Source organism: Lepidochelys kempii, chromosome 4 (genome assembly GCF_965140265.1).
Source record: "Lepidochelys kempii isolate rLepKem1 chromosome 4, rLepKem1.hap2, whole genome shotgun sequence".
NCBI lineage: Eukaryota > Metazoa > Chordata > Testudines > Cheloniidae > Lepidochelys > Lepidochelys kempii.
In genome coordinates, this window is record NC_133259.1 from 127,731,206 (window position 1) to 127,744,582 (window position 13,377).

Here is a 13,377-nt window from a genome sequence, read left to right on the forward strand (position 1 = left end):
CAATTTATCAAGAGTTGTGGTGGATTATCCACCACTGGCAGTTTTTAAATCAAGATTGGATGTTTTTCTAAAAGATCTGCTCTAGGAATTATTTTAAGGAAGTTTATGGGGTGTGTTATACAGGAAGTCAGACTAGATGGTCACAGTGGTCCCTCCAGACTTTGTAATCTATGAATCTGTCTGTGGTTGGGAAGGATTTTTTCCCCAGGTAGACTGGCAGGGACCTTTGTGGGTTTTTACCTTCTTCTGCATCATGGGGCCTGGTTCTCCTGGTAGGATCTTCTGGGCATATCACAACTAATCAATTCCGTTATTGCATTGGTCATGTCACCTCAGTCGCTCCTGTTCTCTGCTTAGGGCACATAACTGTTTAGTCTCCTGAGGACTGAAATGCTTTGGTCTAAACCAAGTTATTGGGCTCAATATAGGAGTCAGACTAGATGATCTAATGGTCCTTTCTGGCCTTAAACTCTATGAAACTATGAAAAGCTGCTTTCATACTTACAGATTGTATTGATATAGCAAGAGAGCCACAACTGTATAAAGACTGTATAATAATATTTATTAATCATAGAATCATAGGACTGGAAGGGACCTCAAGAGGTCATGTAGTCCTAGTCCTGCCATGAGTGCAGGGAACAAGTATTATCTAGACCAGAGGTTCTCAAAGCCGGTCCGCCGCTTGTTCAGGGAAAGCCCCTGGCGGGCCGGGCCGGTTTGTTTACCTGCCACATCAGCAGGTTTGGCCGACTGCAGCTCCCACTGGCAGCGGTTCGCCACTCCAGGCCAACGGGGGCTGCGGGAAGGGCAGCCAGCACATCCCTCGGCCCGCGTCACTTCCCACAGCCCCCATTGGCCTAGAGTGGCGAACCACAGCCAGTGGGAGCCACGATCGGCCGAACCTGCTGACGTGGCCGGTAAACAAACCGGCCCGGCCTGCCAGGGGCTCTCCCTGAATAAGCGGCGGACTGGCTTTGAGAACTACTGATCTAGACCATCCCTGACAGGTGTTTGCCTAACCTGCTGTCAAGGTTCCTTCCCCACTCTGAACTCTAGGGTACAGATGTGGGGACCTGCACGAAAACCTCCTAAGCTTACTTTTACCAGCTTAGCTTAAAACTTCCCCAAGGTACAAACTATTTTACCTTTTGCCCTTGGACTTTATCGCTGCTACCACCAAACGTCTAACCGGTATATTACTGGGAAAGAGCCCATTTGGAAACGTCTTTCCCCTCAAAATCCTCCCTTACCTTTACACCCCCTTTCCTGGGGAAGGCTTGATAAAAATCCTCACCAATTTGCATAGGTGAACACAGACCCAAACCCTTGGATCTTAAGAACAATGAAAAAGCATTCAGATTCTTAAAAGAAGAATTTTAACAGAAGTAAAAAGAATCACCTCTGTAAAATCAGGATGGTAAATACCTTACAGGGTAATCAGATTCAAAACACAGAGAATCCCTTTAGGCAAAACCTTAAATTACAAAAAGACACAAAAACAGGAATCTACATTCCATTCAGCACAGCTTATTTTCTCAGCCATTTAAAGGAATCAGAATCTAATGCATATCTAGCTAGATTACTTACTAAGTTCTAAAACTCCATTCCTGTTCTGTCTCTGGCAAAAGCATCACACAGACAGAGAGAGAGAGGGAGGCTTTGTTTCTCCCTCCCCCCCAGCTTTTGAAAGTATCTTGTCTCCTCATTGGTCATTTTGGTCAGGTGCCAGCGAGGTTATCCTAGCTTCTTAACCCTTTACAGGTGAAAGGGTTTTTCCTCTGGCCAGGAGGGATTTTAAAGGTGTTTACCCTTCTCTTTATATTTATGACACCTGCTCTTAAAAATCTTCAATGATGGAAATTCCACAACCTCCCTAGGCAATTTATCCCAGTGCTTAACCACCCTGACAGTCAGGAAGTTTTTCCTAATGTCCAACCTAAACCACCCTTGCTGCAATTTAAAGCCCATTGCTTCTTGTCCTATCCTCAGAGGTTAAGAAGAACATTTTTTCCTCCTCCTCCTTGTAACAACCTTTTAGGTACTTGAAAACTGTTATCAAGTCCCCTCTCAGTCTTCTCTTTTCCAGACTAAACAAACCCAATTTTTTCAATCCTCCCTCATAGGTCATGTTTTCTAGACCTTTAATAATTTCTGTTGATCTTCTCTGGACTTTCTCCAATTTGTCCACATCTTTCCTGAAATGTGGTGCCCAGAACTGGACACAATACTCCAGCAGAGGCCTAATCAGCACAGAGTAGAGTGTAAGAATTACTTCTCGTGTTTTGCTTACAACACTCCTGCTAATACATCCCAGAATGATGTTTTCTTTTTTTGCCACAGTGTAACACTGTTGACTCATATTTGGCTTATGGTCCACTATGATCTCCAGATCCCTTTCAGCAGTATTTCTTCCTAGGCAGTCATTTCCCATCTTCTGTGTGTGCAACGGATTGTTTCTTCTTAAATGGAGTACTTTGCATTTGTCCTTATTGAATTTCATCCTATTTATTTCAGACCATGTCTCCAGTTTGTCCAGATCATTTTGAATTTTAATCCTATCCTTCAAATTACTTGCAACCCCTCCCAGCTTGGTATCATCCGCAAACTTTATAAGTGTACTCTCTATGCCATTATCTAAATAATTGATAAAGATATTGAACAGAACCAGACCCACAACTGATCCCTGCGGGACCCCACTTGTTATGCACTTGCAGCTTGACTGTGAACCACTGATAACTACTCTCTGGGAGCAGTTTTCCAACCAGTTTTGCACCCACCTTATAGTAGCTCCATCAGGGTTGCATTTCCCTAGTTTGTTTACGAGAAAGTCATGTGAGACAGTATCTAAACTCAAGATATACCACATCTACCGCTCTCCCCCATCCACAAGGCTTGTTACCCTGTCAAAGAGAGCTATCAGGGTGGTTTGACACTATTTATTCTTGACAAATCCATGTCGACTGTTACTTATCACCTTACTTTCTTCTAGATGCTTGCAAATTGATTGCTTAATTATTTGCTCCATTATCTTTCTGGGTACAGAAGTTAAGTTAATCAATAATGCTAATATGTAGTGCTTTTATAGGGGTTTCTGTTCAAGGATCTAAAAGCAGTCTTTATAGTCACGAGTTAATCCTCACCTTAGTGAAACAACCATCCCTTCCATCTCTCTCTAACAGATGGAGACACTGAAGCCTGGACAGGCTAAGAAACATACACAAGATCTCAGAGAAAGTCTATTGCAGAATGAAGACGAGAACCCAGCTCTCCTGCTTCCCACTCTTGTGCCTTAACCACAAGGCCATTCTGCCTCCCAGTAGGAAGGATCCTACATTTTTCAGTTCCTTTTTAATTCTGGAGGTGCCATCTCATACCACACCCTATCCTGGTAAAACACAGCTGCACATATGTTCCAGGATATGGTAGTCACCTGTTGGCCAACATGTCATTTGCCTGCTCTGAGCGGATACTATCCAAACAGATGCCATGGCTTCAGAGGAGCAATCTCAGGCTGCCCATACAAAGCCACCAAAGAGAACGAGATCCTGCTACACACGAGTTTGATGCTGGCTAAAACATTGACTCAGAAAACACTACCAGTATGGAAAATAGCCTTTCCCCCTGTAATGGTGAAGTCATTAGGATATTATCTGCATCCTCAGTTGAGGTCAGATTCAACAAAGGGTATGTCTGCACCGCAAAAAACAAAATGGTGTGTTCTTAGCTCAGGTTAACTATCTGGGTTAAAACAACAGTGAAGACACAGCAACTCTGTTTTTAACTCAGGTTAGTAGCTCAAGTTCAACCTCAAGCTCCCCTAAAGGCTTTAAGTTGAGTTGCTAACTCAAGTGAAAAGCTGACTTGCCATGTCTTCATTGCTATTTTAACCCAAGTTAGCTAACCTGAGTTAAGAACGCACCTTTTTTTTTTTTCCAGTGAAGACATATCCCAAAAGAGAGAAACTCATGCTGAAGCCTGATCCCTATGAGATACTGAGTGTCTTTGACTCCAACTGAAGTGAACAAGAGTAAAGGGCACTCAGCACCTTGCTGGAGCAAGTCCTCAGTTTCTACTGTAGATAACAATAATGAACTCCCAAGGTAGCAGACATTCTGAACTTCTTTAACTTGTGAAGATTGAGAGTGAAGAGATTATATTGCTTTGGCTGAAACTGGAAGAAATACTAGTGCCTGGGAACCTCTGTACAGACAAAGGATCCCATGTAAAGGCAAAGTACACTTTATAACAAAAAAGTATTCACCCAAGATATTTATTAGTTCCAAGACTAAAAGCCTTCAGCATGATTTATAGTTCACTGTGTCCTATGTAATCTACTTAGAACAGGGATTCTCAAACTGGGGGTTGGGACCCTTCGGGGGTCGTGGGGGGGAGGGGGTGTGAGCTGTCAGCCTCCACCCCAAACCCCGCTTTGCCTCCAGCATTTATAATGGTGTTAAATATATTAAAAAGTGTTTTTAAATTTATAAGGGGGGGGGTCACACTCAGAGGCTTGCTATGTGAAAGGGGTCACCAGTACAAAAGTTTGAGAACCACTGACTTAGAACATGTGTACAACCCTTCAGCTGCGGTAACTGTAACTGATCCTGGTAGTCATAGTATGCAACTCTGGTCACCATCCAACCATCATGAGGAGTCTTGGATAAGTCACTACAAAAAGCCATAAGTGACCCATATGCAATGCAATTGTCATTGGAAAAAAAACAGGTAGCATTATGTAGGAGGATACTGACATACCCTTATGGCTTACCTCGTAATGTGAAATTCTTTGCGACTCAAACTGCAGCACAGCCCCGCACACTTTACAGAAGGTGTCTGTGAAAAGATCTTTTCTGGTCGCCTCGTCCAACGTACCACCTAAAATCAAAGGTTAAAGAGAGGAACAGTCAGTAGCTAGGACAAGAAAGATTTTCATTTCTTTACTTAAGAGACATACCAGCTGCTGTTGATGTTCACATATTTACATCCAATGCAATAGGATGAAACAAAGGTCCATTCACTGAATTGTGATGTATTAAAGCAAGAAATCACATAGAGCCTGGTTATGTTTTCAAAGGACTATTGCAAAGCTACCTAAACCATCTCACCCACAAAACTGCTGCTCTAGTGAATCATCAAGGTATTAGTTATAGAAAACCATAAGTGTACCTGGTCCTTATAAAAATAAAGAGACAGCAAAGATTCTGCCCCAAGGACTTAGAGTCCAGTTCAGATGGATTGGAAACTGTTTGAAAGGAATGGGATAGGAACAGGCCCTTAAATAGGACTGAAGTAGTACACAGGTCCTGTGCTAGCCCTCTGCACAGGAGTGAATTTCACCATGAGCGTGGGAAGGCTTGGCAAAAGAAGTGCGTTTTAAAGGACAGATTTGAAGGAAGATGAGAAAGTTGCTAGATACAACTAAGAGGAAGGCACTGAGGTCTCGTCAAAAAAAGTTGCACTCGTTTACCTTAAACTGGTTTTTAAATGGATTTACTTAAACTGGGGCAAACCCCTACATGAAGGCTTTTTTCAGTTTAAGAGTGGTTTGCTCTGGTTTAGTTTAACTCTGCTCCTGGTTGATTTAGGATGGCCTACACTTGAAAGTAAACTTGGATCAAGGTATGGTATGAATTTAAAGCACAGTAGCTGGTCCATGTGTGGACACTCTTGTCCCAGAATAAGAGCATTTTATTCTCACTTAGCTTAATCCAAGGTTGACTGTGCTTTAAATTCACACTTTCGCTTAATCCGAATTAATTTTCAAGTGTAGATAAATTCTTAAACTAACCCCAAAAAAGCCACTCTTAAAATAAAGGAAGAGCGTCCACATAGGGGTGTGCATTGGTTTAACTAAATGGGCTTAAATTCACACCTCAATTTAAACCCAGGCAACTTTCTTGTGTCAACAAGCCCTTGAAGGGCAACATGGAAGTGGAAGTGTAGTTAGGAGAGATGTTTGGGAAGAGGAGAGGAGGAAACGAGAGGAAAAACAGCCAGGCACTGAACTGGCAGGGCCTTGAAGATCCCGGTGAGGAGACTGAAGCAAAGAAGAAGAGCAAGTTTTAATGTCTCCACTAAGGGGGGCTCTTATAAAGGTTGGAGGAGGAAACAGCCCTTGGCGATTGGATTCACCAGTGGAACTGCAGCTCCCATTCAGAACAGGAAAGGAACATCCAGAGGAGCATGAGAAAGGAATGCGCCAGGTAATATGTCCAGGAGCACAGGGGATGAAAAGGACCATGTGGGTAGCCAGATGGCCTGTATGACCACAAATTATAGGGGAGGTGTCAGGTCTATGAGATGCTCTCCGTTAAGTGGTGGTCCACACTATGAAAAAGTTTGGGACCCCCTGGCTACCAATGTTTTATTGCTCTGAATCAGAGGTGGGCAAATTACGGCCAATGGGCCACATCCATCCCGTGGGACCATCCTGCTCAGCCCCTGAGCTCCCGGCAGGGGAGGCTTGCCCCCAGCCCCTCTCCCGCTGTCCCCCTTCCACCGCAGCCACGCTGCTGCACGGGCAGTGCAGCTTACACCCGCTCACCTCCCAGGCTTTCCAATAAGCCTGTCCTGCCGTTCTGAGTGGCAAGGTAAGGGGAGGGGGTGGGGGTTAGATAAGGGGAAGGAGGTCCTGGGGGGCAGACAGGGAGCAGGGTGGGTTGGATAGGGGGTGGGGTCCGGGGGGGGTGCAGTTAGGGACGGGGTCAGGAGGGGGCAGTCAGGGGACAAGGAGCAGGAGGGGTTGGATGGGTCAGGAGTTCTGAGGGGGGCAGTCAGGGGGCGGGAAGTGGGAGGGGGCCAGGCTGTTTGGGGAGGCACAGCCTTCCCTACCCAGCCCTCCATACAGTTTCGCAACCACGATGTGGCCCTCGGGCCAAAAAGTTTGCCCACCCCTGCTCTGAATGATATTTCCTCTGCTAACACTAGGGAGAACACAGTCATCAGCTTATCAGTGACATCAAAATACCCCTGTTATAAAGGAGTGTTTTTAGACATACTCAAACACTTCTGCTAATCAAGCATGCATTTAATACAAGCAGTACAACCTAGGAATGAACTGACACAGTTGCAATCATCTCACTGAAAAGGGACACCATTTGTGGCTCCTACAGAATGGAAGCCTGAAGCATGGGACTATAAAAACACTTTGCATGTTGCTTTCATATCAGTTTAACAATCCAAAGAAAAGCGTCTACCACAAAGTCTTGATGCACTTGCACAAAGTGGGGATTTGCAGACGCACAAATCTTTATTATTGTATCTATGCATATGTACAGTCCTGACTTGCACATAACTACTGGTTGATCTATAACTGCAATTCATAAGCAGAGACATTTAAAAATGTGGTCCTTACAGTCTTCTGTGTTGGGTTCCCACATTGATTGTGTGACAAATGTTGTTTTTCAGCAAGATGTCCACCGCCAGTCACTGGCTCAAAAATATTATATCCAAATGCAAACTTTATTTTCAAACACTTTTCATGAGTTACATTGGCCAGATGCTTAATTCTAATCATGTTTTTCATTTCTCTAGCACTATCCATCCAATAACTGTAAAACAATCGGAGATTCATGATGTATTTAGTCTCATCCCTGTCAAATGGAGAGAGTAAAATGACTTGCTCTGAGCCACACAAGAAGTCCATCTCAGAGCTGGGAAGAGAGCCAAGATTTCATGATTCTCAGCTCTGTGCTTTAGTACAAGCCTACCTAAGTTTCCAAAAGTTACGAACTTTCTACAAAACTGGATCAGTTTGCTTAAAGGAAGGCCCCTTATCCTGCATAATTAGCAAGAGCACTGAACAGCAAGGGGATGTCTACACTAGGGAAATATACATGAAGGAGATCTCTTTTTTAAAAAAAATGAATTGGAATGTAAGTGAATACATGTGATAATATTACCATGGGAAAATGTTTGTAATATTTCTTTGTTTTGAACAGGGAAACTCGGACAATCTTTCCTGTACCACTCAAGAACATTAATTGTAAATATGGTCTCCTGACCGTAGATCCACATTGCACAGCTTTCTTAGCAGAGGAAAAAGTATGTGCGGTCAGACATTTCTATAGCACACCTAAGAATCCTGACATGGAATGTGAAAGCAAAAAGAAGTTATAGCGTTAGCAGCAGGGAATATGGATCTGGTGGTTTCAAGGAACTGAGCTGAAACAACTAACTGGATGCCATAAAGTTATGTTTTATCATTGTATGCCTACAAAAAACAGACACCGATTTGATATTTGGTTTTATAAGGAATAGCAGGTCTCCTGAACTTCCAGTCCAACAAGAAGTTGCACTATTAATAGGCAGTCACTTCTTAAAGATATGTGTTTAAATTCTCAGTCAGTGCAAGGGATTGGGACACAAATCTTCCACAACTTTTAGTGGAAAATTTGTCTAAATCCCCCAGGCTGCTTTGAAAATCTTAACCATAGTACTTAAACTATGCATCACCTGAACCGAACAGATGCTGGTGTACAGTGGGCATTTTTTATTTCTTGTCAATGCAATTCGGGGTGGGGTCTGTGTAAAAGTAGAATTTTGTTACCATAGCTTTTCTTATTCTAGAGTCTCATTTTTTCCTATCATTTCAAAGCATACCGACTACATAACAAGGTCTGACTGTGAGCCATCATTAGTATAGTAAGAACACCTAAAAAGACTAGCCAAAATTTTCAAAAAATGGATGCTGAAGTTCCCATATCCACATTCGAGAATAAATGGCCTGTTTTTCCAAGAGCGCTGAGTGCCCAGCAGCTTCAATTGACTTCAGTGGGATAAAAAAGTCAAAAGGACTTCTGCTTGAGTTCCTAACTTCAATCCAGAGTTTATGAGCAATTCAACGATCTTGTAAAAGTCTTTATCAGTATATCAAACTCAATGTATCTGTTAGATTTTTATGGTATGCCTACAGTCATGGTATCTAAGTGCTGCACAAAATTAATGGACATTATTACATGACACTAACATGGATTTTTTCTCTCCATTCCTCTGGGAGCATAAGATGACAGCCACCCTTATCATAAAGATTGGAGATCAGTGAGGTATGATTTTTTTATGTGCAAAAGACTATCGGAGTCATGTTTCAAGAAACTAGAGTTTGAACTATTGGTATTTTTCCATTTATAATTTCTATGGCTCTGCTTATTCCTAGATTGTCCTTTCCAGCTAAACACAGAAACGAGTGTATGATTTTTAAGCTTCTCAGTCCTAAAAATAATCACACGGAAGACAGGTTTACACCTAAACTTTAGGTTGACCTAGCTACGTCATTCAGGGGTATGAAAAATTCATACCCGTGTAATATAGTTAAGTCAGCCTAAGCCATGGTGTAGACACAGCTAGGCTGACAGAAAAATTCTTCCATCAGCTTAGCTACTTTCTCTCACAAGGGTGGATTATCTACAGCGATGGAAAGACGATAGCTGTGTTGCTGTAGCGTAGACATAACCTAAGGGTCACCTGAGAAAAGTAACTGCATATCAGGTACACTGTATGCTTCCCACTTCTTGTGCTGGCAAACAGCTAACACCTGCTGGCTGGCTACTCTGGGTCAAGCAACTTTAATTTTACATTATAAGCACTCTGAGGAACAGCAGATGAACATTTCCCTCTGGTGATTGCCAAGAACTGTTGCACTATAAATGGCATTCTTAAACACATGTACTTTTTATTTATCAGAGAAGGAATGGAGTGCTGCAAATCAAAGTCAGCATTTAGACAGGTCCATTTGCAGCCCTTATCTCACAGATAACAACAAAAATTAAAGGTGGAGGAGGGCTATTAATTGACCTAGTTCATTCCCCTTTAAGAGCGGCTTGGGAGGGGTCTACACAATTTACTGATGCTTCTTGCTAGTCACCCCACCACTCAGCTGTATGCACACAACAAGCAATGATGTGCTATTATGATGTGTTGTTAATTTCACTTTGCTATTAAAATGCTGCAAAGAGAAACTGACTAAACCTACTCAGTTTTTCTCTGTAGCAGTGTCAAACCGTGTCAAACTTCCAAAAGGACACAGACTAGACTAGTCAGCTTCCCCTCTTCATTAAACTCGGATATTGTTTCAAGAAAAAAATGACTAGGACATAGGAATTGCTATACTAGATCAGAATAGTGGTCGATCTAGTCTGGTACCCTGTTTCTGACAGTGGCCAAACCAGATACCTCAGAGGAAGGTGCAAGAAACATTGTAATGGCCAATTACGAAATAACCTACCATAGAAGATTTTTTCTAGCTCTAGTCACTTGTTTATCCCTGAAGCCCGAGGGTTTGTGTGTTTCAGGACAAAAAAAATCCCATAAACTAATGAAGATCAGGAAGCTTTCTATACGGGTAGGTTATACCACAACTGCTCATTGCAGAGTTTCTTGCATCTTCCTCTAATGCAGCTAGTACCAGCCATTGTCAGAAATAAATACTGGATTAGAGAAACCACTGGTCTGATCTGGCATTGTAATTCCTGTTTTCTCTTAGACCATTTATAATCCTTTTCTGAATCCTGCTATGCTCTTGTCCTCAATGACATCTCGTGGTAATGACTTCCTCTGGTTAACTGCCTTGAATTAAAAAAGAAAAAATCTTACTAGTTTTAAATGTTGCCTTTCATTTTCAATGAGTGTTCCCCTGTTCTTTTATTATACAAAAGGATAAATAGTAGGACATGATTCACCTAGACAATACCATTTTTTATTTTCTATACCTCTATCATGTTACATCTTAGATCCCTCCTTTCTTAGTAGTTCCTATCTTTCCAATCTCTCCGTAGAAGCTTCCATACTTTTGATCTATTTTGTCTTTGCTCTCCAGACATCTCCTCCCTCTCCTATTTTAACTCTATCTTTTCTCTAATAGGGTAATCAGAATCCAGGTGAGAATACATTGAGGAAGTGGTATAATGTTCTCTGCATTATTTTCTATTCTGTTATTTGCACATATTAACATTTGTAGTATTGCCAACCCCGAGTCCAAAAAAGAGTTGAGCTCAAAGAGACTGATATAAATATTATTTTTTTTAAAAAAAATAATTAATTCAGGATTGTTGTTTTTTGGAGCCTTTAGGGTTCACATTCTTCACACCATGACGGCTAGAAACTCCCCCCCCCCCCGGAAGTTGAGATTTTCAACTAATAACGTGACAAGGAACCAAGGCTTTTGGAGAGACACTTAGTATGATGAGTGACAATCATAAGAACTGGCAACATTTGTTACTCTTTACTCTTTTGACTGCTGCTGCACAGTGAGCAGAGATTTATACTGAGTTGCCCACAGTGACAAAGAGGTCTTGTTTTTGACTAGTCATAGTTAATTTAGAAACCAGCCATGTACATAGGTAGTTCAAATGATGCTTTCCCATGCGCATGACCTTGCATTTATCAAATTCCCATGATCAGCATTTTGCATTCTGTTACAAAAAGAAACTGAATAGCACTAGTCATCATCATCCCTCTACAAGCTTCTGATATGTGAAGCATGGCAAAAAGGCAGGAATTTAAAAACAAAACAAGAGGAAAGGGGGATATATAGCATGCAAAGTTGCAAGTAATATTTTTAATGGGATTTTTTTTAATATTATCTATATGGTAAATCTGGGTGAGTAGGTTTGCAAATCAGGCTGGCAAATTGTCATGCTCATGTTGCCAGAGAGCTGAATAGTTTGATTGTTTAGTAGAATTAGGCCAACAACTTTTTTTTTTTTTAACCTAGTTGCCTAAAGTTTGGCTCCTAAATAAGCTTTGTCTGGAGAGGAAAGGTTAAGTTTAGGTCCAACTTAGCTGGTATGAGCTTGCTAAGTCTGACAAACTCAACTGCCCCCCCCCCTTTATACACACTGTAGATACACAGAAACACTTTTAGCTTAGTAACCTGACCTGCTGAAATTGAGTTGAAGGCATTAACATGTGTCTGCATTAGGAAATGTGATAGCTAAGCCCAACATAACCGTACCCACTTTTCCTAACCTAGGCAAGGCCTTAAGTGGCCTGATTTTCAAAGGTACTGAGCACCTGCAGCTTCTACTGAAGCCAGTCAGAGCTGTAGATGCTCATCACGTCTGGAAAAACACTGAGCCGTTTCCTGGCGCTTGACTTTAGGAACTTAAATCTGAATGTTTTGGCTTTAGGCATGTGAAATATATCTTACCTTTGTGTCAACACAGATTTTAAAGCAAAATATTTACCCAGTAATACACCCCATTATCCAGTGTGTAACATGATCACGCAATAGAAACATACAGACCAAAATTCAGGCATGGATGCAGCTCCTATTGAAATCTAATCCAGCCAGTACATCACGAAGGCTCTTCAGGGTGGCCTATGCAATCTGAGTCCAGTTCTTTGTGGGCAAGTGTGCACATCACAAAGCCAATGCACTGTCATTCGTTTTGGCATTCCCAGCAGAAATGGCAAGAACTAGAGAATGAATTTACCCTCATCTCCTTTCAGCAATCCCTCAAGAAGGCTACTGACGCACTGTGGCAGCAGAATGGGGAACCATGCCTTGCCACTGCCTATGATGAACCTGAGAGTACACAGAGGACTTCTGTCTCAAAGACAGCACCTTTTATGACAACTAAATATACTTTAAAAAACCCAAACTGCCCACCTTTGAATCCAACAGCACCGTTAAGGAGAAACATTACAGAGATACTGAATTCAAAGTGGCAGCCTTGCATGATTGCCATTTTGAACTCAGTATTTTGTCCATAACTACAAAAACTTTGTGAAGCATTCCAGGGCATGGGCTCAGATCGCTCTGAACTAACATTTTGTCATTTAAAGAAGATTCACCCCCACAAAATAGACAAATGATTTTTTCCTACAAAGCGATTGGTCCTCATTTATTGCACATTTATATTGATAATGAGAACATCCAGATTTACATTAGATAGGATGAAAAAAAAGTGTAGGAGTGATATAAATCCTCCTGCTTTCGGGCACAAGTCAATCAGTAGGTGACTGGGGTTACAAAGAAACTTCCCTCTGGATAGGTTATTCTATAATGGTCCATTATAAAGTTTCTTACACATTTCTCTGAAGCACTCGCCATTGTTAGAAGCAGGACAGTTGGCCTGATCTGGCACAGCACTTCCTATCTGCTCTGTTACTGACTTGTCATGTGACCTTGGATAGGTCATTTAAGTTTCTGCCTCGGTTTCACCATCTGTAAAATGGAGATTGTAATGTTTACTCATCTATCCCTCAAACAGGGGCTGTGAGACTCAGTGTTTTGTAAAGTCCACTTAGATGCTCACAAAGGAAGTGCTATAGAAGTGGAAATATTAATGATCAGAAATATTGGGAGTAAGGAACAAAATAAAGAAGGGTAAGTTTCTCCCAATCATCATCTTCCTATCCCAGGGTGATATCCTGACC

At 41.8% G+C, this 13,377-nt stretch overlaps 1 protein-coding gene across 5 annotated transcripts in view; it reads right to left on the reverse strand.

Annotated features, from left to right (window-relative positions):
• Positions 1-13,377, reverse strand: part of KRCC1 (lysine rich coiled-coil 1) — a 43,043-nt gene that overhangs the window by 11,472 nt on the left and 18,194 nt on the right. For all 5 annotated transcript variants that reach the window (XR_012158772.1, XR_012158773.1, XM_073342890.1 and 2 more), the window contains exon 2: positions 4,769-4,875. Coding sequence is in view for 3 of the 5 variants with exons in the window: in XM_073342890.1 (XP_073198991.1) it covers positions 4,769-4,875 (107 nt within the window). In the remaining 2 variants the exon portion in view is untranslated. The remainder of the gene's footprint in view (positions 1-4,768; positions 4,876-13,377) is intronic.